The 25,149-nt window shown below is 38.3% G+C and overlaps 1 protein-coding gene across 8 annotated transcripts in view; it reads right to left on the minus strand.

Annotated features, from left to right (window-relative positions):
- The window catches only part of BRAF (B-Raf proto-oncogene, serine/threonine kinase), a 203,090-nt gene that overhangs the window by 41,996 nt on the left and 135,945 nt on the right, over positions 1–25,149 (minus strand). For 7 of the 8 annotated variants that reach the window (XR_012432936.1, XR_012432935.1, XM_045387419.2 and 4 more), the window contains 5 exons: positions 19,582–19,618; positions 15,356–15,492; positions 14,578–14,695; positions 11,179–11,263; positions 10,099–10,275 (listed from right to left, as the gene is read on the minus strand). Coding sequence is in view for 6 of the 8 variants with exons in the window: in XM_045387419.2 (XP_045243354.1) it covers positions 10,099–10,275; positions 11,179–11,263; positions 14,578–14,695; positions 15,356–15,492; positions 19,582–19,618 (554 nt within the window). In the remaining 2 variants the exon portion in view is untranslated. Of the gene's footprint in view, positions 1–10,098; positions 10,276–11,178; positions 11,264–14,577; positions 14,696–15,355; positions 15,493–18,039; positions 18,160–19,581; positions 19,619–25,149 lie in introns of all 8 variants that reach the window. The other variant, XM_045387414.3, reaches the window with a different exon arrangement.

Consider the following 25,149-nt stretch of genomic DNA (forward strand, 5'->3'; position numbering starts at 1 on the left):
CGGTATGAATGCAGGCAGGTGGGTAGATGTCATAACGGTTACTTCCAACTTTCTGAAAGAGATGGCAAGCAATGTCATCGCTGACTTCTTGAAGAAGAGGCTTTAGAGGCTTAAGGATATGAGGTTTTGAGGAGGTATGCCAGTGTCTAAAAGACGACAGTGAATGAACTAGGAAACTGAAAGTATAACTGCTCTATAACATTAAGGGTCTACTTGAGGTTTTCAAAGGGACTGAATAAGTTGGGGAAGCAACATGCTTTAATGGTTAAAGGAATACACTCTGGAGCCGAAGTACCTGGGGCAAGTTACTTGCCCCTTCCACAACCAGGTTTCTTCATCTGTAAAACAAGGATATAATAAAAGCTGCTACTTCACAGGGTTGTTGAGGAGTAAATGAGGTAATGTATATAAAGTACACAGAATGTCTGACACATAGTAAGTGCATATCATTGCTAAATACATTAGAGTATATTTTAAAAAAACCCCACAGAACACAGTTGGTATAAAGGAAAGGGGGAGACAGTGAGTTAACAGTATGTAGCAAAGCTGGTATCAGAATATTTATTGACCAGTAGAGATATTTAAGAGCAAAAAAAGCAAACCCAGTATGATTTAAAACAACAAGAAACCATTGTGTATAGTATTAAAACACATCAATCTGAAAGGATACACAATACACATCAAAATATTAATGGCAGTTATCTCTTGATGGTGGATTACTGGTGCTTTTCATTTATGTTAGTATTTTCTGAATTTCCTATAATGATTACATATTTCTTCGTAACATGTTTTATTTTGAAATATTAAAAAACTGCAGTAGCAAAGGATAATGTCACTCATATTCTTACCATAATCAGACCCGTTACAACTTTTATACATTTATCTCCTGCTACAGTTTGAATATGGTTTGTCCCCACAAACTCATGTGGAGGCTTGGCCCCAGTGTAATGGTGTTGAGAGTTGGTGGGACCTTCAAGAGGCATTTGGGTCTGGGTCATGAGGGATGCTCTCCTGAAAGCAGGAGTCACTGACTTCTTTTCTTCTTTGAGTCAGGGTCTCACTCTGTCACCCAGGTTGGAGTGCAGTGGACTCAACCACGGCTCACTGTAGCCTCAAAATTCTAGGCTCAAGTGATCCTCCTGCCTCAGCCTCCAGAGTATCTGGGGCTACAGGAGTGTGCTACCATGCCTGGCTAATTAAAAAACTTTTTTCTGTAAAGATGTCTTACCATGTTGCCCAGGCTGGTCTCAAACTCCTGGGCTCAAGCAATCCTCCCTCCTCAGCCTGCCAATATGCTAGTATTACAGGCATGAGCCACCACATCTGGCCAGGAATGACTTCTACAGTTAATGTGAGAGAGGGTTGTTATAGAGAGAGGTCCTCCCTTGTGTTCTGCCCCTTTTGCGTGTGCCCACTTCCCCTTCTGCTTCTCCACTATGTTACCATGCAGTAGGAAAGCCCTCACCAGAAGCCCAGCAGATGTTAGCACCAATGCCCTTGGACTTCCCAGCCTCTAGGACTATGAGAAATAAGTTTCTTTTTGCAGAAAAGAATAAATTACCCAGCCTCAGGTATTGTTATAGCAACAGAAAATGGACTAAAACACTTCCAGTCTTTTTTTTTTTTGAGACAGAATCTTCCTCTGTCACCCAGGCTGGAGTGCAGTGGTGCCACCTTGGCTCACTGCAACCTCCGCCTCCCGGGTTCAAGCAATACTGCTGCCTCAGCCTCCAGAGTAACTGGGACTACAGGCACCTGCCACCATGCCCAGCTAATTTTTTGTATTTTTAGTAGAGATGGTGTTTCACCATGTTGGCCAGGCTGGTCTCGAACTCCTGACCTCAAGTGATCCACTCGCCTCAGCTTCCCAAGGTGCTGGAATTACAGGCGTGAGCCACTGCGCTTGGCCACCTCCAGTCTTTTTTCAAAGTTTATACTTGATTCCTGGAGATAAACACTATGTTACTTGATCTTTGCTTTCTAATCCTTATTTCAGTACTTTTACATACATACATATATACCACTTTTTAAAGCCCAAATATAAAAAATGTTCCGCTTAAAAATTTTTAAATGGTCTCATGCAGCAGCTTGCTTTTCTCACTTAACATTAATATTTTAAAGCTTTATGTTGATACCTATATAATCCATTTTTTACTACTATATATGATTCTACTGCACATAAGTGCCAATATGTTATTTATCAAGTCTTCTCCTGATGAACATGTTTCCAATTTTTCAATAACTTTTTCTTTTTTAAAAAAATTTCCTTAAAATAATGTTTTAAGTTTTATGTAGAGTCAGGGTCTCATAGTGTCGTCCAGGCTGGTCTCAAACTCCTGGTCTCAAGTGATCCTATTACCCTAGTCTTCCAAAGTGCTGGGATTAGATGCATAAGCCACTGCATCCAGACCAATTTTTCACTATTATATGGTTTCCTATAATACACCTCTTTCTGTATACGTGACTCGGAACGAAAGCTAATATTTCTTGGGGTTAGAACAAGCATTTTTCTATTTTAACAGATACTTCCAGAACGCCCTTAAGGTGGTTGGTTGCATCAGAAATGTCCCGGGAAGCAATTCCTCTAATCCTATGAACATTTGATCTTATCAGAACTCAGGCATTTTGCCGATTCCAGTGGGTGGAAAGTGGTACTTTTTTGTTTTACCTTGCATTTTCTGATTATTATTATTATCAGCACCCTATTATTATTTTTACCCACCAGAAAATTATGTTCACTATAATTAAATATTCTTTGGTCACTTAGAATTATCAATCACTAATACATGTTCACCATTTTTTCAGCTTTAATTAATCCTTCTATCTTCAACTGGGTTCATTTATGAGTAAAAGGTGCATGCTCATCATTATTTAAAACAAAGTAAATTGTAAGGATTTATCTCCAAATTATTTTTAATCATCTTATTTTGAGAATATAATGCTCCTGTAAATATATCAATAGGCTGCAACTTTTTCTATGTGCCTCTTTAATACTTAATTTTCTGATAAAGTTAAATTCAAAATTATACCATGAATATTATACTGAAATTATAAGGCCTGCAAAAAAAAAAAAAAGAAAAAGAAAAAAAAGGCATGATGTACTGACCATTCCTGGAATTTCTTTAGTAACAGTATTCTTAAGATACCTGGGTCCTTGGGATGAATCAATGACTGGCAGGTGAAAAGATGATAAAACAGGCCAGGTGCAGCGACTCACACCTATAATCCCAGCACTTTGGGAGGTCGAGGCAGGTGGATCACTTGAACTCCTGAACCAGCCTGGCCAACATGGTGAAACCCCGTTTACTAAAAATACAAATTGAGCAGGGCATGATGGTGGGCGTCTGTAATCCCAGTTGTACTCGGGAGGCTGAGGCAGGAGAATCGCTTGAACCTGGGAGGTGGAGGTTTCAGTGAGCCAAGACTGTGCCATTGCACTGCAGCCTGGGTGACAGAGTGAGACTCCATCTCAATAAAAACAAAAAACAAGATGATGATGAAACATACTTTACCAACCCTTATTCCTCAGAGTGAGTTTATAATTATCTACCATTAGAATAGCTCTGCTCCTTTTCAGGTAAACCTTGGAATCAGAAATAGTTTTTCACTGAGGTACAAATGGAAGACAGAACCACACAGGAAAAATGTTACCTATCCATTTTTTGCTTATATTCTGTAATCCAATAGAGGTGACACATTTGAAAGTCCTAATGATTCAAATTTTCTAAGTATTCTTATTTATTTTTGAGACAGGGTCTTGCTCTGTTATCCAGGGTGGAGTGTAGTGGCATGATCATGGCTCACTGCAGCCTCGACTTCCTGGGCTCAAGTGATCCCCCCACCTCAGCCTCCCAAGTAGCTGAGAACACAGGCACACACCACCACATCCGGCTAATTTTTGTATTTTGTGTTAAGACAGGGTTTTGTCGTGTTATCCAGGCTGGTCTTGAACTCCTGGACTCAGGCAATACTCCTGCCTTGGCCTCACAAAGTGCTGGGATTACAGGTGTGAGACACGGTGCCTAGACTAACTTTTCTAATTATTATTATTATTATTATTATTATTATTATTTCTTAAGACGGAGTCTCGCTCTGTCGCCCAGGCTGGAATGCAGTGGCGCGATCTCGGCTCACTGCAAGCTCCGCCTGCTGGGTTCACACCATTCTCCTGCCTCAGCCTCCCGAGTAGCTGGGACTACAGGCGCCCGCCACCTCGCCCGGCTAGTTTTTTTTTGTATTTTTTAGTAGAGACGGGGTTTCACCGTGTTAGCCAGGATGGTCTCGATCTCCTGACCTTGTGATCCGCCCGTCTCAGCCCCCCAAAGTGCTGGGATTACAGGCTTGAGCCACCGCGCCCGGCCTAACTTTTCTAATTATTAAAGGTTTTATATTGTGAGTTAACTGCAACCCTACCACTTTATAAAATGAATCTGTTTGTTCCTATTCTGCTTATATCCAGAGACTTTAGAATTAATTTTGGTGAGTAGTCAGAAAAGATCACTTTCAACACAGGGCAGGCTATTCTGAAATAAAGGCTTTGCAAAAGTACATTATTAAGAGGCTATTTAAATACCCTATAGCTTTATTGTCTAGCTATAGACTGTATCTGGCTTGGTCAGTCCTTTGTGAGATGATGCTGGTCAGGGAAGAGGATATAGACATGAAGAGTTGAAAGGAGGCACAGTAAGAAGGTGGCTGTGGCCGGGCGCGGTGGCTCAAGCCTGTAATCCCAGCACTTTGGGAGGCCGAGGCGGGCGGATCACGAGGTCAGGAGACCGAGACCATCCTGGCTAACACGGTGAAACCCCGTCTCTACTAAAAATACAAAAAGAAATTAGCCGGGCGTGGTGGCGGGCACCTGTAGTCCCAGCTATTCCGGAGGCTGAGGCAGGAGAATGGCGTGAACCCGGGAGGCGGAGCTTGCAGTGAGCCGAGATCGCGCCACTGCACTCCAGTCTGGGCGACAGAGCGAGACTCCGTCTCAAAAAAAAAAAAAAAAAAAAAAGAAGGTGGCTGTGATGGCCACAGAGAATTACCATCTGTGCTCAGGGTAGAGCCAGGGGACAGGAAGAAAGAGAGCTGGAGGGAGCTAAGAAGCAATATTAATTACCCAAGCAGGCTTCTAACTCGGAGTAACTTCTGGGATAATTCCAAAACAAAGCCCTCAGTCTGAAACTATGGTTGGCATTCTAGATGAACAAGTATTGGAAATAGGGAGGAAAAATGAGGTATGTAAGGAATTCCATCTGTGTCATTTGATCCATGGGAATATATAGGGGGAAACTAAAACAGAGAACCAAACATGAGGCTGAAATGGGTGACCGGAAGTCAAAAGATATGTTAAAATCTGTTACAAAATCAGCAGCAACAGTTAGGACTTGAAGAACCAGTTCATGACCCCTAGGACCATTCTGTTTGTTCTAACATCTGTCAGCCTGATACCTTAGAACAGACTGTTCTACAACAACAACAACAACAAAGTTCAATCAAATGTACTGAAAATAGGCTGGGCCTGGTGGCTTACATCTGTAGTCCCAGCACTGTGGGAGGCGGAAGCAGTGGCTCTCTTGAGCCCAGGAGTTTGAGACCAGCCTGGGCAACATGGTGAAACTCCGTCTCTACAAAAAATACAAAAACATGAGCCGGGTATAATGGTGCACCCTTGTAGTCCCAGCTACTAGGGAGACTGAAGTGGGAGGATCACTTGAGGCAGAGGTTGCAGTGAGCTAAGATTGTGTTGCTGCACTCCAGCCTGTCCAGCCTGTCCAGCCTGGGTGACAAAGGAGGGAGACTCTGTCTCAAAATTTTAAAAAAGTAGTGAAAATAGTGTGCTTTAGTCATTGACAGTAGAGAAGAAAACAGGAATACCCACTTCAAGACTCACTGATGCAATCTGGTTATGTGTTCCAATTAATTATATACATTTTATGTAACTTGGTTTATAAAAAGTTTACCTAAGTGTCCCTTCTGAATTATGCTGCATAATATAGAAATTTAATATTAAACCATATAGTGTTTAAAATAATAGTTTTAAAACTTTTTTTGCTAAACACCCCTTAAAAGATTCTGAGAAACTACATAACTCCTTTTAAATTAACATTTAAAAGTTATGTTTAAATAACTGCAAAGGATATAATTTCCAGTGTACTGTAAATGTCAACATTTTAGCATTTTGTTGCTGTTATATGAATGTTCCTTAGAAAACCTCTGTTTCTGTTTAATGGATATAAAGTTATCTTCTCTCCCTCTGAGAAAACCGATAGGTTTTTTGGAAGTGGGATGAGGTGGGGGAGAGAGAATCTTGCATTGTATGTGTTTCTCCCAGTGCCTATTTTTCTCTATGTGTTTTACAGTCTCCTTATTTGCGTAAGACTTCCCCACCAATATCTAGTTATCCAGCGATACTCTTATTCAGACTAAGTGAGGGACTTACAAGCTGCTTGGAGGCTTTGAACATACAGATTTGTTTGCTATTTTTGAACTGTACAGTAATCTAGGTGGAATCTCTGATGTCACTTTCTTTGGGTCTTTCCTCTTGAGCTGGTAAAATTCACCCAAGACTCCTCGAATCTCCTGCAGGAAGAGTAAGGTTTGGCTGCTAGCATGTTGGGAATCAAATAAAAAGAGAGGGCTGGGGAAATCTCCCTTCATCATTTAGTAAGCACATAGTCATCAAATCCCCATGTTTTGGGAAAGATATCCACGTCCTAGACATAGATTAGGGTCTCCCAGTCCAGAGATGTTTACTTTCCCCTCTAACTTCCAGTCTACTGCTAGGATAGGGATGGAGCAGTTACCTGGTGAGTAAGAGAACAGATTTAGAGAAATAACAGCTTTTCAAACAGGCCTTTCATTTTAACCCTTTCGTCCCTGAGACAGTGATATTGCCAATTCCTGAGAATTGAGGATTCTATGGTATAAACCAGGTTGGCTTTAATTTCCCCACTGCCAACTGATCATTTAGCCTTTTGGGGTCTAAGTCCATGATCACTTCTCCACTTGCTTTCCAGCTTTCAAAATGTTGCTGATACTGTCTCCTTCCTCTCTGTTATCCCCATCCTTATGTGTCTATGCTTTAAAAAAAAATTCCTTTATTATAGTTTTAGTGGAGTTCCAGGAAGGAGCAAAAATCTGTCACCTTAATCTGAAACCCACATAGCCCTGTTAATAAGAGGAGTTTCAACTTGCCAAATCCTTCAGAAACTGATGATGTGTCAGTACATTTAACCAGTTGTATGTTATCATCTTACAAGACAAAACTAAAAGGGAAAAGAAACTGTATCTTCCTTCGTTAATTTTAAACCGCTACTAAAAAGTATACTCTGCTGGAGGGCTTAAAACTTGGAATTAATAGTTTTTCAGTTACTAAAATCTAGGATAAACTGAATGGAATGATCTATGTTCATACTATCGTACACTCATTGCATCATGTTAAACTGTGAGATCTATTTAAAAACACAAAGTGTTTCAGAGTAGATGACTGTAAAATTTACACTGATAATCTCAAACTGTAAAGTGATATTTTCAAAATATATCACCTCTTCATTGACTGTTCTTCAGACTGAAGCACTATTCCAATTTGATAATGTACTTCTTTACTGTCACTTCTTGTCTTAATCCACTCAACTCGGCCTCCCAAAGTGCTGGGTTTACAGGAATGAGCCACTACACCCAGCCTGTTTGTTTTGGGACAGGGTCTTGCTCTGTTGCCCAGGCTGGAGTGCAGTGGCACAATCACGACTCCTTGCATCCTCACACTCCTGCGCTCAAGTGATCCTCCCACCTCAGCCTACTGAGTAGCTAGGACTACAGGCAAGTGCCACCACACCTGGCTAAATTTCTTATTTTTTACAGAGACAAGGGTCTCCCTATGTTTCCTGGCTGGTCTTGAACTCTTAGGCTCAAGCAATCATCCTACCTTGGCCTTCTAAAGTTCTGGGATTATAGGTGTGAGCCAATATGCCCAGCCACATTTCTCAGTTGCGATGTGAGAAGGATTTGGCATCTCTTTCTTCTGAAAGGTAAATCTATCAATAATATGCAGTTGTGTGTAATCATTTTCATTTGACAGTTATGTACTGAGTATGCCAGGTCCCATTCTAGGCATTAGGCATAAAATAATGAAGAAGAAGAAGAAAAAAAAGCCCCTGCTCTCATACAGCCTGCATTCTAGTGGGGATGAAAGACAACAAACAAGTCAGATGGAGCTGTGCGTTATAAAGAAAATCAAGCCTATGGGTATAGAGAGTGACAGAGTGATGTGGGGACATGTTAGTTATATAAGGTGAGCAAGGGTTTCAATTAAAAGGGGACGGATGAACAGAGACATAAGGATATTTGTGGCATGTGTATCCTAAAGAGAATGTAACAAACATAAAGGTCCTAAAGAAGGAACACGCTTGGCCTGCTGAAGAAACTGCAAAGAGACCAGTAGTGTGGGAAGAGAATAAGCTTTGTTTCTCACTGAATGTTTACAATTTGTGCCATGGCTTGCTCTTCACAAGACTTTAAATTCTATTTTTTTTTTTTTTTTTTTTTTGGAGATGGAATTTCGCTCTTGTTGCCCAGGCTGGAGTGCAATGGTGTGATCTTGGCTCACTGCAACCTCCGCCTCCCGGGTTCAAGTGATTCTCCTGCCTTAGCCTCCCAAGTAGCTGGGATTACGGGCATGTGCCACCAAGCCTGGCTAATTTTGTATTTTTAGTAGAGATGGGGTTTCTCCATGTTGGTCAGGCTGGTCTTGAACTCCCAGCCTCAGGTGATCTGCCTGCCTCGGCCTTCCATAGTGCTGGGATTACAGGTGTGAGCCACCATGCCTGGCCAAGACTTTAATTCTTTAAAAGCCTTTAGATTCGAACAGATTCAGAGATTCTAACTTATCTGAAAGGTTGAGATTGTTTCAAGTCTAGGGGCAAGTGGGAGTGTTACTGAATAAGGTAATAATTTGCTGTAATTAAGTATTTTGGCTGAATATAGGATTGTAAACAATCTAAATTATAGATATATTGCCAAGTTTTGAGAAAGAGAAGGTGGTACAGTTGGAAGATCTAAGAGCCAGATCTGGTTTTGAGTCTTGGCTCTACACTTACTTGCTAGGAGTAATACTCAGAGTTGTAGGTGTTAGTACATATATACCCTTTTACTCTTTTATTCTAATTTTATAATGTAAAAGTAGCTTAGTGGTTACAGGGAAAGAATACTGGATTGGGAGTCAGAAATCCTGAGTTAAACATCTTTGGTGCCACTTATTAAATGTGTGCCCTTAGACAAGGCACTTAAAAGCCTCAATTTCCTTATCTGTAAAAAGAAAAAAGATCTACTTCATAACATTATAAAGATTAAATGACATAATAATTTATGTAAGTGAAAGCAATATGTAAAAAACAAAATAATTAAGATCATATCTATTTTTAAACTTTTCACAGAGCTTTCAAATTCATATTTTACTGAGTTTATAATTTTCATCTAAGCACTTTCAAAATTTAATTTTACTTTTTAATTTACGTATTCATTTGCACTTAAGAGTTGCATACAAAATTTAAAATTTATCCTTCAAAGTCAGTTCCCCATATTAGCTTATGATAAACTTTATAAAATAACTCTTTAAATTGCATAGCAAAATTCAACAGATATGAACTCACTTTGAAATCCTCAAAAAGGGTCAGAATGCAGATTTTTCACTTTATTAACTGACCATTTTGCAACAAAAAAATATGGGCACTCAGAGAAAATGATCTGAAAAAGTAACTAATTAACAACCATTCTGTTTATTTCAACAACCATTAACAACTTTTTAGTAGGTTTTTGCTGTTTCTATCTTCTGAACCTCTCTTGCTTAGCTCAATCACTGAGTGCTGAGCCTAAGTTTGCAGTCATGTATTTATTATCAAATACTTGATATATGTTCTGAAGGCTGCACTAGACAAAGACATTTATTTTTTAGTATCATATTATTTACTAGCCATTAGTTAGCATCTATATTATGTTCCTGGACAGTAATTTAAAATGCAATCCAAAAGAATAGCAGCCAAAACCTTTAAAACATCCTCAATGGTCTTCAAAAATAATTTATAAGACATTTAACAGAATGGAACTTACTCCATGCCCTGTGCAGTCTGTCGTGCAATATCTATAAGTTTGATCATCTCAAATTTGGTCTCAATGATATGGAGATGGTGATACAAGCTGGAGCCCTCGCACCACTGGGTAACAATAGCCAGTTGTGGCTTTGTGGAATAGCCCATGAAGAGTAGGATATTCACGTGTCGTGTTTTCCTGTACAAAGAAACGTGACAGTAAATATTAAATGTCGACAAACTGTAGCTGTTCTTACAAAAGAGAACCAAAGTAGTCTACCTATCGGTAAAATGTTGTCAGAAAAAGCTGTTTTTTTAAAAAGGCAACAAAAGGATAAATTTAGAAGAGACTGGGAATTGCCAAGTCTAACCTCCTACTTTATGCAAAAATATCTTTTTAAACATATCTGACAGGCAACTAGAGGTTGCTTAAATACCTTCAACTATGGGAAGTTCATCACTCAGTATGTAGCTGACTCTCTTATTTTTATTTAAGTGGTTCTGGTATTATAAAGTTTCCAAGTGTTGAGACAAAATCATTTTCCTACAACTTTCACCTCTGGCTTGCTTCTCTGGTCTGCTCTCTGGAATAACTTTTTTCCTGCACTCTGGAATAACCGTGCACTCTCTTGAACATAACAGCCTTCTCTGAACTAAATATCCTCAGTTCTGTTGATTATTTTCCCCCGTTACACCTCTAGAATCTTCCCTGTTTAGGTGGTCCTCACTGGACATATTCTAGTTTGTCAATGTTTCTAAAATTCCAGAGCCCAGGACTAAATACCATCTTGAAATGTATTATGATAAGCTTAAACATTGGAGAGCATTATTTTCATAAGTAGAACTATTATTTTATATTATCAGAATACTATATTTCCATTAATTCTGTCTAGGATTAAGTATTCTATCAACTGTACCATATAACATTGCATACTACTTAAAAGAATGTGGTTAAAGACAAAAATGTACTCAGACATACTCTGTTTCTACAAATTTATCCATTTTGAGTAAATCTGTAAAGCTAATAGTCGCTACCACTGGGAACCAGGAGCTAATAAAAATAACTTCTTTCTCTGGAAAATGGTAATCCACACAAGCTCACCTGAGTACTCCTACTTCATTTTTGAAGGCTTGTAACTGCTGAGGTGTAGGTGCTGTCACATTCAACATTTTCACTGCCACATCACCTAAAAGGCAATTGTTATTCCAAGTGTCATTTCAATTTTTAAAATTTAAAAGTATAGAACATTCTTGGGTGTTTTCACTAATTATCATAGCCCTAACTCCACACCATTATTAAATCACAGATAAATTATACTTTAGCTATCTAAACTCCATTTGTTTTCTAAGGCTAAACACTCAACTAACAATGATATTCCTGTACTAGTATTTTAAAACATCAATCCAAAAAATAGCCAGCCTTGTTTGTTCCATGGAAATTTGGTGAAATCAATTAAGTATCCATGGTATTTTCCAAATTATTTGACAATATTAAATTATACTTACTAGGCTTAATATTTATTTACTAATTGAAACTACAAGTAATGTTGAAACTACAATTAACAGGCCCTATGGAATTTTGCTTAAAAGTAGGAAACTGTAAAAGTTTATCAGAGTAGTTAACGTTTTTTTCAAATTTATGGATTACTTATGATACTTCGATTAGTAAAATGACTAACATTGTCACTAAAATTAAAAAAAAAACTTTATGTGAAACAGCTGTAACTCTCAACACTGCCAGTAGGTGTTGAAATTGGTACAACTACTTTGTAACACTGTTGGCAGCATTACTACAACTGGACGTATGCATACCCTGTGGTCTCACAATTCTGTTCACCAAAAGACATATACTAAAAATGTTTACAGCACCAGCATCAATCAAAGCCCCAAACTAGAAACGATCCAATTGCAATAGATGAAAGAAGAAATCATGTTATAGTCACACAATGAAATACTATAAAGAGAATGAATGACCTCCAACTACACACAACAATATAGATGAATCTTATAAACAATGATGAGTGAAAGGGGCCGACACAAAAGAGCACACACTATGCACTTCCTGTTGTGATCACAATGGTGGTTACCCTTGGGAGAGAGGTGATTGGCTGGAAGAGGACATAGTTGTGGGGGTGTGTTTCTAGAGTGCTAGTTAATGTTCTGCTTATTTAACTTTTTTAGAGACAGAGTCTTGCTCTGTCACCCAGGCTGGATGGAGTGCAGTGGTATGATCATGGCTCACTGTAGCCTTGAACTCCTGGGCTCAAGCCATTCTCCCACCTCAGCCTCCTCAATAGCTGGGAGTACAGGCACGTGCCACCATGCCTGGCTAATTTATGGGTACTTTTATATGCAGGCTGAGTATCCCTTATCTGAAATGCCTTGAACCAGAAGTGTCTCAAATTTCAATTTTTTTCTGATTTTGGAATACTTTGATTATACTTACCAGTTTAGCATCCCTAATCCAAACATCTGAAATCCTCCAATAAGCATTTCCTTTGAGCATCATGTCAGTGCTCAGAAAGTCTTAGATTCTGGAGCACTTTGGGTTTTGGATTTTGGATTAAAGATACCCAACCTGACTGGGTGCGCTGGTTCACACCTGTAATCCCAGCACTTTGGAAGGCCAAAGTGGGTGGCTCACTTGAGTTCAGGAGTTTGAGAACAGCCTGGCCAACATGGCAAAACCTTGTCTCTACTCAAAATACAAAAATTAGCCGGGTGTGGTGGTACGCGCCTGTAATCCTAGCTACTCAGGAGGCTGAGGTAGAAGAATTGCTTGAATCTGGGAGGCAGACATTGTAGTGAGCCGAGATTGTGCCACTGCACTCCAGCCTGGGCGACAGAGTGAGACCTTGTCTCAAAACAAAACAAAATAAAACAAAACAAACAAAATAAATACATAAAGATACTCAACCTGTATGTATATTTTAATAAGTTAAATCAACATTGATTTTTCTCAATTATCAAAGTAATACAGTGCTTATTCTATTGTTCATATCATAAAATACTGCATAGCACTTAAAAAAATGTTTAAAGACATTTTGAAGGTATAAAAAAATTCCTTTAATTATGTCACTCAAAAGTGACATTATATGTTATTAGGCTTTTACATGAATGTAGTGTGAATATGAACACCTGTGAAAAGACAGCTTAAGGCGGTATATACTAAAATACAGTCTTTTTTTTTTAGACAGAGTCTCGCTCTGTGACCCAGGCTGGAGTGCAATGGCGGGATCTTGGCTCACTGCAACCTCCATCTCCCAGGTTCAAGCAATTCTCCTGCCTCAGCCTCCTGAGTAGCTGAGATTACAGGTACCTGCCACCAAGCCTGGCTAATTTTTTGTCTTTTTAGTAGAGACGAGGTTTCACCATGTTGGCCAGGCTGGTCTCGAACTCCTGACCTTAGGTGATCCACCTGCCTTGGCCTCCCAAAATGCTGGGATTACAGGTGTGAGCCACTGTGTGTGGCCTAAAATACTGTCATATAAAAAATTATGTTATATATTTCCATGAGCTCCATAATATGGTATATTATACATACTGCTTTGTAAAATTTCATATGCCAAAGACACCTTTCTATATCAATAAATATAGCTCTACTTTGCCATTTTAACTCCTATATAATCATATATGAAGGTACAAATTTACCCAGTTCTCTAATAGTTGGATACATGTTCATTTTCATTTTTCATTAATATTAAACCTTTGATGAAAATACACTCACTACTCTAAACATAATCCAATTTTAAAATATTTTGTCCAACTAAGAGGCAAATAATGATTTCTATTTTTGAATGTGCAATTCTTTGATAACTAGTGAGGCCGAACATTTTGTATATGTTTACTGGCCACTTATATTTCTTTGTTAATTTTTTTTTTTTTTGAGACGAAGTCTCACGGTTGCCAGGCTAGAGTGCAGTGGTGCGATCTCAGCTCACTGCAACCTCTGCCTCCTGGGTTCAAGTGATTTTCCTGCCTCAGCCTCCCGAGTAGCTGAGACTACAGGCACGTACTACCATACCCAGCTAATTTTTGTATTTTTAGTAGAGATGGGGTTTCACCATGGCCAGTAAGGTCTTGATCTCCTGACCTCGTGATCTGCCAGCCTCGGCCTCCCAAAGAGGTGGGATTACAGGCGTAAGCCACTGTGCCCAGTCAGTAAGTACATTTTTAATATGTTTACTTGTGACTTATAATACAAATAAAATTATCAGCTGAAAGACTCTAAAAGAAAAAAAAATCCTTTTGAGGACTAGTTAACCTGGAGGAATTCTCCTTTAAAAATTATTACTATAATATAATGACAGGAGTCCTGATTGCTGTGAACGGTTTTTATTTCCCATAATTTTTGTTAGAAACTTTTGGAGGAGTCCTGAAACTAATATAGTTTACTGATGCAAAGAGTGAATATTTCCTTTGATGATTGTTTTTACAAAATAAAAGTTGTTAAACATATCCTATTATGACTTGTCACAATGTCACCACATTACATACTTACCATGCCACTTTCCCTTGTAGACTGTTCCAAATGAACCAGATCCAATTCTTTGTCCCACTGTAATCTGCCCATCAGGAATCTCCCAATCATCACTCGAGTCCCGTCTACCAAGTGTTTTCTTGATAAATATAGTACAAAAGTCAAGTCAAACCAAACAAAAAAAGAAAACCTTATGTTTCACTCTTTTTTAATTGGTGCTAAATTTCTTTATGTATCATATCTAATTCAGTCTTTCAAAAAAAAAAAATCAACATATAAAAGTACTTTGGTAGAGTAAAAGATCCACTTATTCAATAATTAGTAACAATACTATGGCTAAAAAGTATTAGTTTTTTATTTTATTTTTAAATTTTACTTTAAGTTCTGGGATACATGTGCAGAATGTGCAGGTTTGTTACATAGGTATACATGTGCCATGGTGGATTCATTTTGCAGAAGAAAGTTGATTTTTTAAATAGTGAAGAATGTCCTTCGGTAGATATCTGAATTCTGGACCAGCCTTTTCATGCCTTCTAATACTAGTTTTCTCTCTTTTTCCTTATTTTAGAAGCAGAACACTGTTACTCTTCCAAAACTGCCTTCTACTAAATTATATTACAGATGACAGCAGAAAGCAGTGCTGTGGAAATATGCTTTAAGCAAAAAACTATCAGCTCTGAAATTTAATTATGGGAGTTCTGTGTCACATATGGACATAATATATCTAAAGGATAATATTACATTTGGCTATGACTTCTAAGAAGACAGACAGAGAAAAAAAGATATTATATACTCTTACCATTCGATTCCTGTCTTCTGAGGATGAAGATGACTTCCTTTCTCGCTGAGGTCCTGGAGATTTCTGTAAGGCTTTCACGTTAGTGAGTGAGCCAGGTAATGAGGCAGGGGGGGTGGCAGACAAACCTGTGGTTGATCCTAAATTAGTGATAAGAAAAATGTATACATTAAGGAGGAGCAAGTATGTTAATTTATCAGGGGTAGAAGGTTGGGGGATATTTAGACTTAATTTTAAAATGTAGTGCATATTTAAATATAGACCTTTTGGAAAGGATGGGACAAAAAAAAGGGGGCCTCATTTGGTGATTACAACTATAATTTCTTTTAGTTTTCTGGCCAATTTAATGACCTTTAAGATATCTGATGATAGATACATACTTTGTTTCCTGGTACAAAATCTAGGAGAAAAACAATCTCTCTAAAACAAGATAGAAATACTAAAAATACTCCCAAGTTTCTGTTTCTTTGATGAAAAAAAAATCAAAAAGCAAAATCAATGTAAATGCCTATATAACAAATACACTTTTAATTAATTATTTAATATTACCTCAACAGCCAATCAATATAAAAAAAAAAGGAAATCCCCAAATGGAAACATTTTCTAATAATGGCCATAATGTTGAAAATATCTGACTTATTCATATTAATCACTAAACTCAAATACAATCCTAAACTACATGCTCTACTATTTAAGAGATATTGGTCAGTATCATTGGTTCCTAGAGGCTTACATTATTAAACAAAGATTATTTGTTACCTGCAAAACAAAGTTAATGTAAATAAAGCCAGCCATATTTCTCAAGACTTTCTGAAAAATCTCTGCCTTTGTAAGTGAGAGCTTTGTAAGTAAGCGCTATGGCCTCTCCGCTGAGTTACTATAAATACAAATATTCTATAGGTCAGGTGAGCCTGAGGAGTATACTCTTTGGAAGTGATCTCCGTTGGCAGGGTTGCATACCTTTCTCATGGCAAACATCCTGAGATAAGGTACAGTAGCACCTGGTTCAGAAGGGTTCAGGGCAGTGAATCTTACTGGGGCCTGAATACGGCTGAGTAGAACTCAGATGTCCAGGTAATAGTTCTATATACAGAACAACAAAATGACCTCAAGAAAATAGATTCTTTTTAAAAAATGACTGCTACTCTTAAGGAAAAAAAGAGTCACTATCTTTCAGATAACAAGGATACCAATAACCACATTTAAATGTTAAATCTGTAGAAAATATTTACTATTATTACATCATATTATATCACCATGTAGAATTTTCATGATCTCATATGCAATTTTCTAAAATAAAATGGTGTCCAGAATGTCTATTAAGTAGAGCACAATCCATTTTCTACCTCCCATTGATAATTTTCAACATTATAAAGCCTTAACTGCTTCACCAGGCTTCACAGTTATGATCTACTAAGTAGTTTTATTGTATCACTTAATTGTGTTACTCACTACTGTATGACTTCCATCCCATTCTATGGATTTTCTGAGAAACAGCAGGGCTGAGAGAGCAAATATCTAAAGCACCATTACTACATTCAGAATATGTAACAGATACTAACTAGCAAGAGTCAGTAAATATAAATCTTTAAAAATATTTATAGCAAGACATCTGTCCCAGCTTTGACTTAAGTTTTTTTTTTTTTTTTTTTTTTTCCAGATGGAGTCTCACTCTGTCGCCCAGGCTGGAGTACAATGGTACGATCTTGGCTCACTGTAACCTCCGCCTCCTGGGTTCAAGTGATTCTCCAGCCTCAGCCTCCCAAGTAGCTGGGATTACAGGCACCCGCCATCATGCCCGGCTAATTTTTTTGGTATTTTTGTAGAGACGGGTTTTCACCATATTGACCAGGCTGGTCTCGAACTCCTGACCTCAGGTGATCCATCCACTTTGGCCTTCCAAAGTGCTGGAACTACAGGCGTAAGCCACCGCGCCTAGCCCAACTTAAATTTTTACAAATCAGTTTAACCACTAAATAAAACAGCAAGATGAAATGGGAGAATGAAATTATACTGTAAACTTTCTTCTATTAGGACATAATTAAAAGGATAAATCCTCAAATTTCTGAAGTACACTGAAATATCTAAAATATGTTATAAATCTTTTTTTTTTTTTTCTTTTTTAACAGCTCCCTACCTTTGACAAAAATACACACATCCCATATTGGAGGAAAGAAAAACCCAAAAAACACAGCTAGTATTACAGAATCTGAAAAAAGGCCAAAAGCCTAATAAAATCTCATAATAGAAGTTTCCACTGACACTTCAATTTTCTTAAAAACCACAAAAATTATTAACAATCATAAACCATCAAGAATAATCACTTAAATGCATTAAAATCAAAGGAATCCAGTAAGCGCTTCCCCACCCACCTTATTTATTCCCACCCACTAAGTTTAACAAATTATCAAGACCAGGAAGTAATAAAATAACAAAAAACAAGATGGAAATCTCAGGTCAGGATTTTCTTGCTTTTAAAAATTTATGACAGACAGCATACAGAAAGCTTGTGGCAGTGAGTATGTGTGAGAAGCACATTCAGAGCATTCCAGCCAGGCCAAGCAGAAATTTAGTACTGAAAACTTTCACACTTACAAACACACGCTGTGAGGGTGAGGCACAAACAGCATCTGTAGTTTTATATTTAGTTTGCTTTGGGTGAAAACAAGAAAGAAGAGCCCAACTACCTCTGAACACTGGGCCAGGCTCAAAATCAAACACTATTTCACTGGGGACAGAATGTAGGAGGGGACTGGGAGTCCGGGATTGGTATTTCCGAAGACAGCGCATCAGCTGGTTCAAAGGGGCTGTTAGAAGAGAAAGAGAGGGGCAGGCAAACACAGGAAGACAGACACACAGAAGAAATGAAAGAAGTCATGGGGAATAAATAAGATGAATCGAAGCCTGCTTCATAAAATAATTCTGGACCAAAAATCTGCTCATTTTCATAAAATCCCAATGATTTTTTAAAAAGTGACTCATGAAAAGGACAAGAAACGCCATTTGATTTTAGGTACTAAGCAGGCTGTGTTTATGACTAAGTTAATTTTGTGATGCTAACATGATGGCAACATTTAAATGCTGGATGTATTAGGCAAAATTATCAAAAGCCACAGCTATTAAGACATATGAAAGTCAAACTGGCAGCAACATTAATTGGCAGGTTCATGAAATAACAAACAGGAAAAAAAAATGCTTGTGTAACTATGTGCTATCATCAATACCAAGTCCAGAGTATAGAATGCAGGCTTATTATTATTTTGGTTGCTTCACGGGTATACAGAAACATAACAAAAGAAGGTGTATAACCATGTTTACTCAATGTAAAATATTGTTGAGTCTGGGCTTAGATATTTTGAAGATAAAGAAGGTCACAGTGAAGAGGTCAACTCTAAGCATGATATGCAGTTATTACAGGTCTTCCTTACTAGACAGAAGACAGCAGGGAAGGTAAGTGTAAAGGACCACCTGGAAGAAAACTTCAAGATAGTCTCAAATGTCACCTCTTATAAAACATATAGGGTAATGCTTACAAAAAGTATTTTCTTAAGTAATGTTGTCTTATGTGCTAGAGTGAATACTAGATGAAAATTCAGTTAGAAATCTCAATTCAGTTTCTCATTTGTGTATTTACTGAACTAAGAAGAGGACAAATGGGCTTCGCTATTATGGGTCTGTTCTATAAAATGTACATTTAAAACACTTGTAGAAAGTTGAAGGGAAGTGGCTGATAATGTCTGACAAACCCCCTCTTCAGAATGATTTAGCAAAGTAAAGTTTTATCTGATTCTAAGGTCAATCTTTAAGTATCAGTGAAGACCCACAAAGGAAATTTATCAACAATAGCTTTCAAGACAGTTAGAAATTAATAAAGTGGGTATAATAATTAAGGATCTTTCCTTGGTAAGATATTTTAAAACTGTAGTCTACGGCCATACCATCCTGAACGTGTCCGATCTTGTCTGATCTCAGAAGATATTTTAAAAATGTAGATAGTACATTTTAAGACTTCCTTTTATGTCCAGTCATCTTTTCTACTCATGTTATAAATTAGTTAACATTTTATTAGAGATAAATGACAAATACTATAGAAAAACAAAAAAATTTTGGGTTTCTCTACACATTTTTCTCTGCGTCTGTTTCATGTAAGAGGCAAGTATAAAGGAGATAAGCAGCAAAGCAACTGCAGTTTCCTCGAGTTTTTCAAAAAAACTGAAATCACTACTTACCTCCATCACCACGAAATCCTTGGTCTCTAATCAAGTCCTACAAATAAACAGTAATGTATATTTATTCCAAGCAAGCATATAATCAGAAAGTAGTGATAACACTGATTTTTCCACTAACATTAAAAGAATTATTTTATTAATTAAAACAATATATCTTATAACTATTACACAAAACAATCTGGAATTATCTAGCAAACATAATAAAATCTAAATTTTGAAGTACTTGTCAATGTAAGCCTATAAAGAAAGAATTATTAGTCCTAATCAAATGCTGAAATCCATTTCAGGCCATTCAAAACCAATGGCTTCCATTATCCTCAACAATCCAATGCAGGAGCAGAAAACCAAATACTGCGTTTTCTCACTTGTAAGTGGGAGCTGAATCATGAGAACAAGTGGACACATGGGGGAAACAACACACACTGGGGCCTGTCGGAGGGTGGGTGGTAAAAAGAGGGAGAGCATCAGAAAGAATAACTAACGGATGCTGTGCTTCATACCTAGGTAATAGAATAATCTGTCCGCAAACCGCTGTGGCACATGTTGAGCTATGTAACAAACCGGCACATCCTGCACATGTACCCCTGAACTTTGGAAATAAATAAATTTTTTAAAAAATGGCTTCATCAATCCTTAAAAAAAATTATACTGGCGCATATTAAGAGCGATAAAAATGTTCATAGTCTTTGATCCTGTAATTCCACTTCTGGGAACTTTTCTTAAGGAAATAATTCAGAAGAAAAAGTGATATGCACAAAGATGTTTAGTGCAACATCATCTATCATATTAAAAAGTTAGAAATAATTATTTCTCTATTATAGGCATTTTGACACACTTTGGTTAAGAAAATTTTGGTGTATCAATTTAATGAAGTATTATGCAGCTACCAAAATAATTATGAAGCTTGAATCACGAAACATGTTTACAGTGTAATTTTAAAATACAAAATTAAGCCGGGCGCGGTGGCTCACGCCTGTAATCCCAGCACTTTGGGAGGCCGAGGCGGGCGGATCACGAGGTCAGGAGATCGAGACCATCCTGGCTAACACGGTGAAACCCCGCTTCTACTAAAAATGCAAAAAATTAGCCGGGCGAGGCGGCGGGCGCCTGTAGTCCCAGCTACTCGGGAGGCTGAGGCAGGAGAATGGCGTGAACCCGGGAGGCGGAGCTTGCAGTGAGCCGAGATCGCGCCATTGCACTCCAGCCTGGGCGACTAAGCGAGACTCTGTCTCAAAAAAAAAAAAATACAAAATTAAAAGTACACAGATTACAATCATAAAAATATGGATGGATAAGGGCACAATAGAAGAGGGAAGAAACAAAATGGCTCATAGAAAGGTTTTGCTCTTTGGGAGGCCGAGACGGGTGGATCACGAGGTCAGGAGATTAAGACCATCCTGGCAAACACGGTGAAACTCCGTCTCTGCTAAAAATACAAAAAAACTAGCCGGGCGTGGTGCTGGGTGCCTCTAGTCCCAGCTGCTCGGGAGGCTGAGGCAGGAGAATGGTGTGAGCCCGGGAGGCGGAGGTTGCAGTGAGCTGAGATCGCGCCACTGCAGTCCAGCCTGGGTGACAGAGCGAGACTCTGTCTCAAAAAAAAAAAAAAAAAGAAAGGTTTTGCTAAAATTTGTCCTTTTTTTTGAGACTGAGTTGCTCTCTCGCCCAGGATGAAGTGCAGTGGTGTGATCTTGGCTCATTGCAACCTCTGCCTCCTGGGTTCAAGTGATCCTCCTGCCTCAGCCTCCTGAGTACCTGGGACTACAGGCATGCGCCACCATGCCCGGCTAATTTTTGTATTTTTAGTAGAGACGGGTTCACCATGTTGGCCAGGCTGGTCTTGAACTCCCGACCTCAGGTGATCCGTCCACCTCAGTGTCCCAAAGTGCTGGGATTACAGGCATGAGTCACCGCACTTGGCGGCTAAAATTTGTCTTTATTATTAAAATATAGCTCTTTATGTGCCGGGCGCAGTGGAGATCAAGGCAGGTGGATCACGAGGTTAGGAGTTCGAAACCAGCCTGGACAACATGGTGAAACACCATCTCTACTAAAAATACAAAAATTAGCCGGGTATGGTGGCACACGCCTGTAATCGTAGATACTCAGGAGGCGGAAGCAGGAGAATTGCTTGAATCTGGGAGGCGAAGGTTGCAGTGAGCTGAGATTATGCCACTGCATTCTAGCCCGGGTGACAGAGTGAGACTCTGTCACAGAAAAAACAAAAAACAAAAACTTATATATATGTATAGCTCTTTATAACAACATTGGTAGTGGGGACAGTCGCTATGGGTAATGCAATTTGGGCCTTGATAGGTAGAACTTTCATTAGTCTGTTTATTTAGTTTAACTTAAATATGAGGGATTGAATGGCCCCAAATATCTCTAAATAGTCTCTGCAAATAGACAACTTTTTGTTTAGAGGCTAAAACAAATTCTTTAAAGATGTATTTCTATTATGTTTAATGTATCATAAAAAGCCTTCAACATTTTCTACAGAATAATCAAATACATACCTGAAAACAAGGTGATAGGAGTTATGTGGCTACCAAAAAATATAAAAATCCTAGTGATGTCATTAACTTTCCATTCTTGAGAGCTTACAATCTCATTAGAAGACGCACACATTGGAAGTAAGATGGAAGTAAGTGAAAATCAAATAATTTAATAAAAATTGCGTAAGAATATAATAAAAGAGATGCCAAAGTTTGTTGCTTAGTTGATTGCCAACTAAGTGATACGCGTGGTAAGATTTTTTTTTTGAGATGAAGTCTCGCTCTTGTCACCCAGGCTGGAGTGCAATGGCACGATCTTAGCTCACTGCAACCTCCACCTCCTGGGTTCAAGTGATTCTCCTGCCTCAGCCTCCCAAGTAGCTAGGATTACAGGTGCCTGCCACTATGCCCGGCTAATTTTTTATTTTTGGTAGAGATGGGGTTTCATCATGTTGGCCAGGCTGGTCTTGAACTCCTGATCTCAGGCGATCCACCTGCCTCAGCCTCCCAAAAGTACTGGGATTACAGGTGTGAGCCACTGCACGCGGCCAATAAGATTTTTAGTGCTATGTATGATAACTATAGGACTTGGTCACTGGTAAAGCAGTCAAGGAATTTACTCTGAGTTAGGGTTTCAGAGAGAGAGAGGCATGTAGAAGAGCAAAGAGTCTTTTAGATGGAAGAAACAAGACAAAGGCCATATCCTTTTCTTCTTTTGTTGCATCAGCTCTGAAACTCCCCACAACTATGGATTAACCAAATTTTGCTTTCTCCGCTCTTACAAGTTACTGCTAGTAACAACATAAACTTAGATTCTTTAATTCCGAATGTGTTCTTAAAGCTCCTTGACAATCTTTTCTACTCATTCTAGGTTTCAAAGGTTCTTCTAGCATTTGAAAACTGGATATTTCAACTTTTTTCCCACTCTTTTGTAGTTCCTTCTCTTACTTACATCTCTTCCCTTCATCATAATAGAGAAAACAAAAGCCATCAAACAACTTTTCTGCTCTAATATCTATAACTATTTGCATATTAATATTAGCTATAATTTCTGAATTATTATGTACCAGGCATAATAAGCAATTCAAACCCCTATAGAAGGTAAACACTACTGGCTCCAGGATTAAATAATTTGCCCAACATCACACAGTCTGTAAAGAATTACAGAGCTGGCTAGGTCCATCTTTAATTCTTCATAGTCTCTGAGAGACATAATTTCCAAGTTCAAGGAATTTTATTACATCAATTATTCCCTCTCTTGTTATCTTCAATTTCTCTTCACTGGCTTCTTCTTCTCCAGTTACAAATATACTAATGTCTCTTACATTAAAAACAATTGTCTCCTGGCTGGGCGCAGTCGCTCACACCTGTAATCCCAACACTTTGGGAGACTGAGGTGGGCGGATCACTTGAGGTCAGGAGTTCAGGACCAGTCTGGTCAACATGGCGAAACCCTACTAAAAATACAAAAATTAGCTGGGCATCGCAGCTACTTGAGAGGCTAAGGCAGGAGAATTGCTTGAACCTGGGAGGTGGAAGCTGCAGTGAGCAGAGATCACACGACTGCACTCCAGCCTGGGTGACAGAGCAAGACTCCACTCAAAACACAAAAAACAAACAAACAAAAAACCGAAAAACAAACAAAAAATTGTCCCTCAACCCTGAATCAAGCTATCCTCTTTTGTCATTCCTTCACAGCCAAGCTTCTCAAAATTAACACTTAATCCTACTTCCTCACCTGCTGCCTTCTCCTCTTACTGGCCCTCTAAAACAACTCAATGAAGTAAAGATGACATTTCAATTGCCAAAATTGATAAGTCATTTCAGTCTTTATCTTATTTGAATCTTAATGGCAACTGACACCAACTACTTCAGTGTTCTTGAAATCCCTTTTCTTCCTTTGGCTTCTGCAACACTTTTTCTTAGTTATCTGGAGCTAGACTTAGGAAGAGACAGCCCATAAAGGAGACAGAGTCTCTCTGCCTGCACCTACAATGTTAATGTTTATGAGGGTTACATTTTCTCCCCTTTTCAATTTACATATGCTCTTTGAGTAATTTACATCCATGGCTTTAACTGACATAAATATGCTAATTACTCCTAAACCTGTATCTCTACTCAAGGTCCTTATATCCAACTGCTACTGGATTTCTAAATCTGAAAGTCCCACAGGCATCTATCTTAAAGTCAATATATCCCTCCAAAAAGCTAAAATTTTTGCTTCTGCAAACCTTGTTTTTCTCTGGTATTTAGCAAACGGTGCTATTTACCAGAAACTCGGTCTATAAGCTAAGTATCTATAAGCCAGAAACCTGGCATTATCCTCTACTTCTCATATTTTTCGCTCCTCTCCTCTACTACAAAACTGTATAGTGGTTAAGTATAAGAGGGAAAGGCCAGGTTTGAACCCACTTCAATAATTTATCAGCGGTGTAATCTTGGGTATGTTTCTTAACCTCTGTAAATCTTAACAGTAAAATAAAGATAATAATGGTACATAACCTATGAGTTTTTATGAGGATGAAATAAGAAAGTCTATGTAAAGCACTTAGCATAGTACCTGATATATAAGTATTCATAAATAGTAGCCATCTTCAACATGATTCCTAAGACTCAACACTGATTCACTAATTCATAGTCTCCCTCACCACAACACACTCTTTCACATCACCAATGCTATTACTTGAGTTTAAATATCATTTCTGTCTGAAATACTACAAAAGCCACATTATTGACAGTGCTGCCTCTATGTGTTTCCCATTTCATCTATCCTCCACACTACCATCAAAGATTTTTCTAAAATATAGAGCTGATCACTTCCTCTCACACTCAAAATTCTTCAGATTCCCTAGGACTACTTTAGATTTTAGAGTAATATACAAAGCTTTTCACTGTAGATTTTACCTACCTAGTTTCACCTTCCACCATTCCCCAAGCCTTCTCCTGGACCCTAAACTTAAATATCACGTAGTAATTACATTCCATGTAAAGGCACTTCTATGCCTTTCATTTCCTTAACAAATGACTTTCCAAATCCCCCTATGCACTGTACTCCTACTTATTCATCATAATCTGG

The sequence above is a fragment of the Macaca fascicularis genome, chromosome 3, assembly GCF_037993035.2.
Source record: "Macaca fascicularis isolate 582-1 chromosome 3, T2T-MFA8v1.1".
NCBI classification, from domain to species: domain Eukaryota; kingdom Metazoa; phylum Chordata; class Mammalia; order Primates; family Cercopithecidae; genus Macaca; species Macaca fascicularis.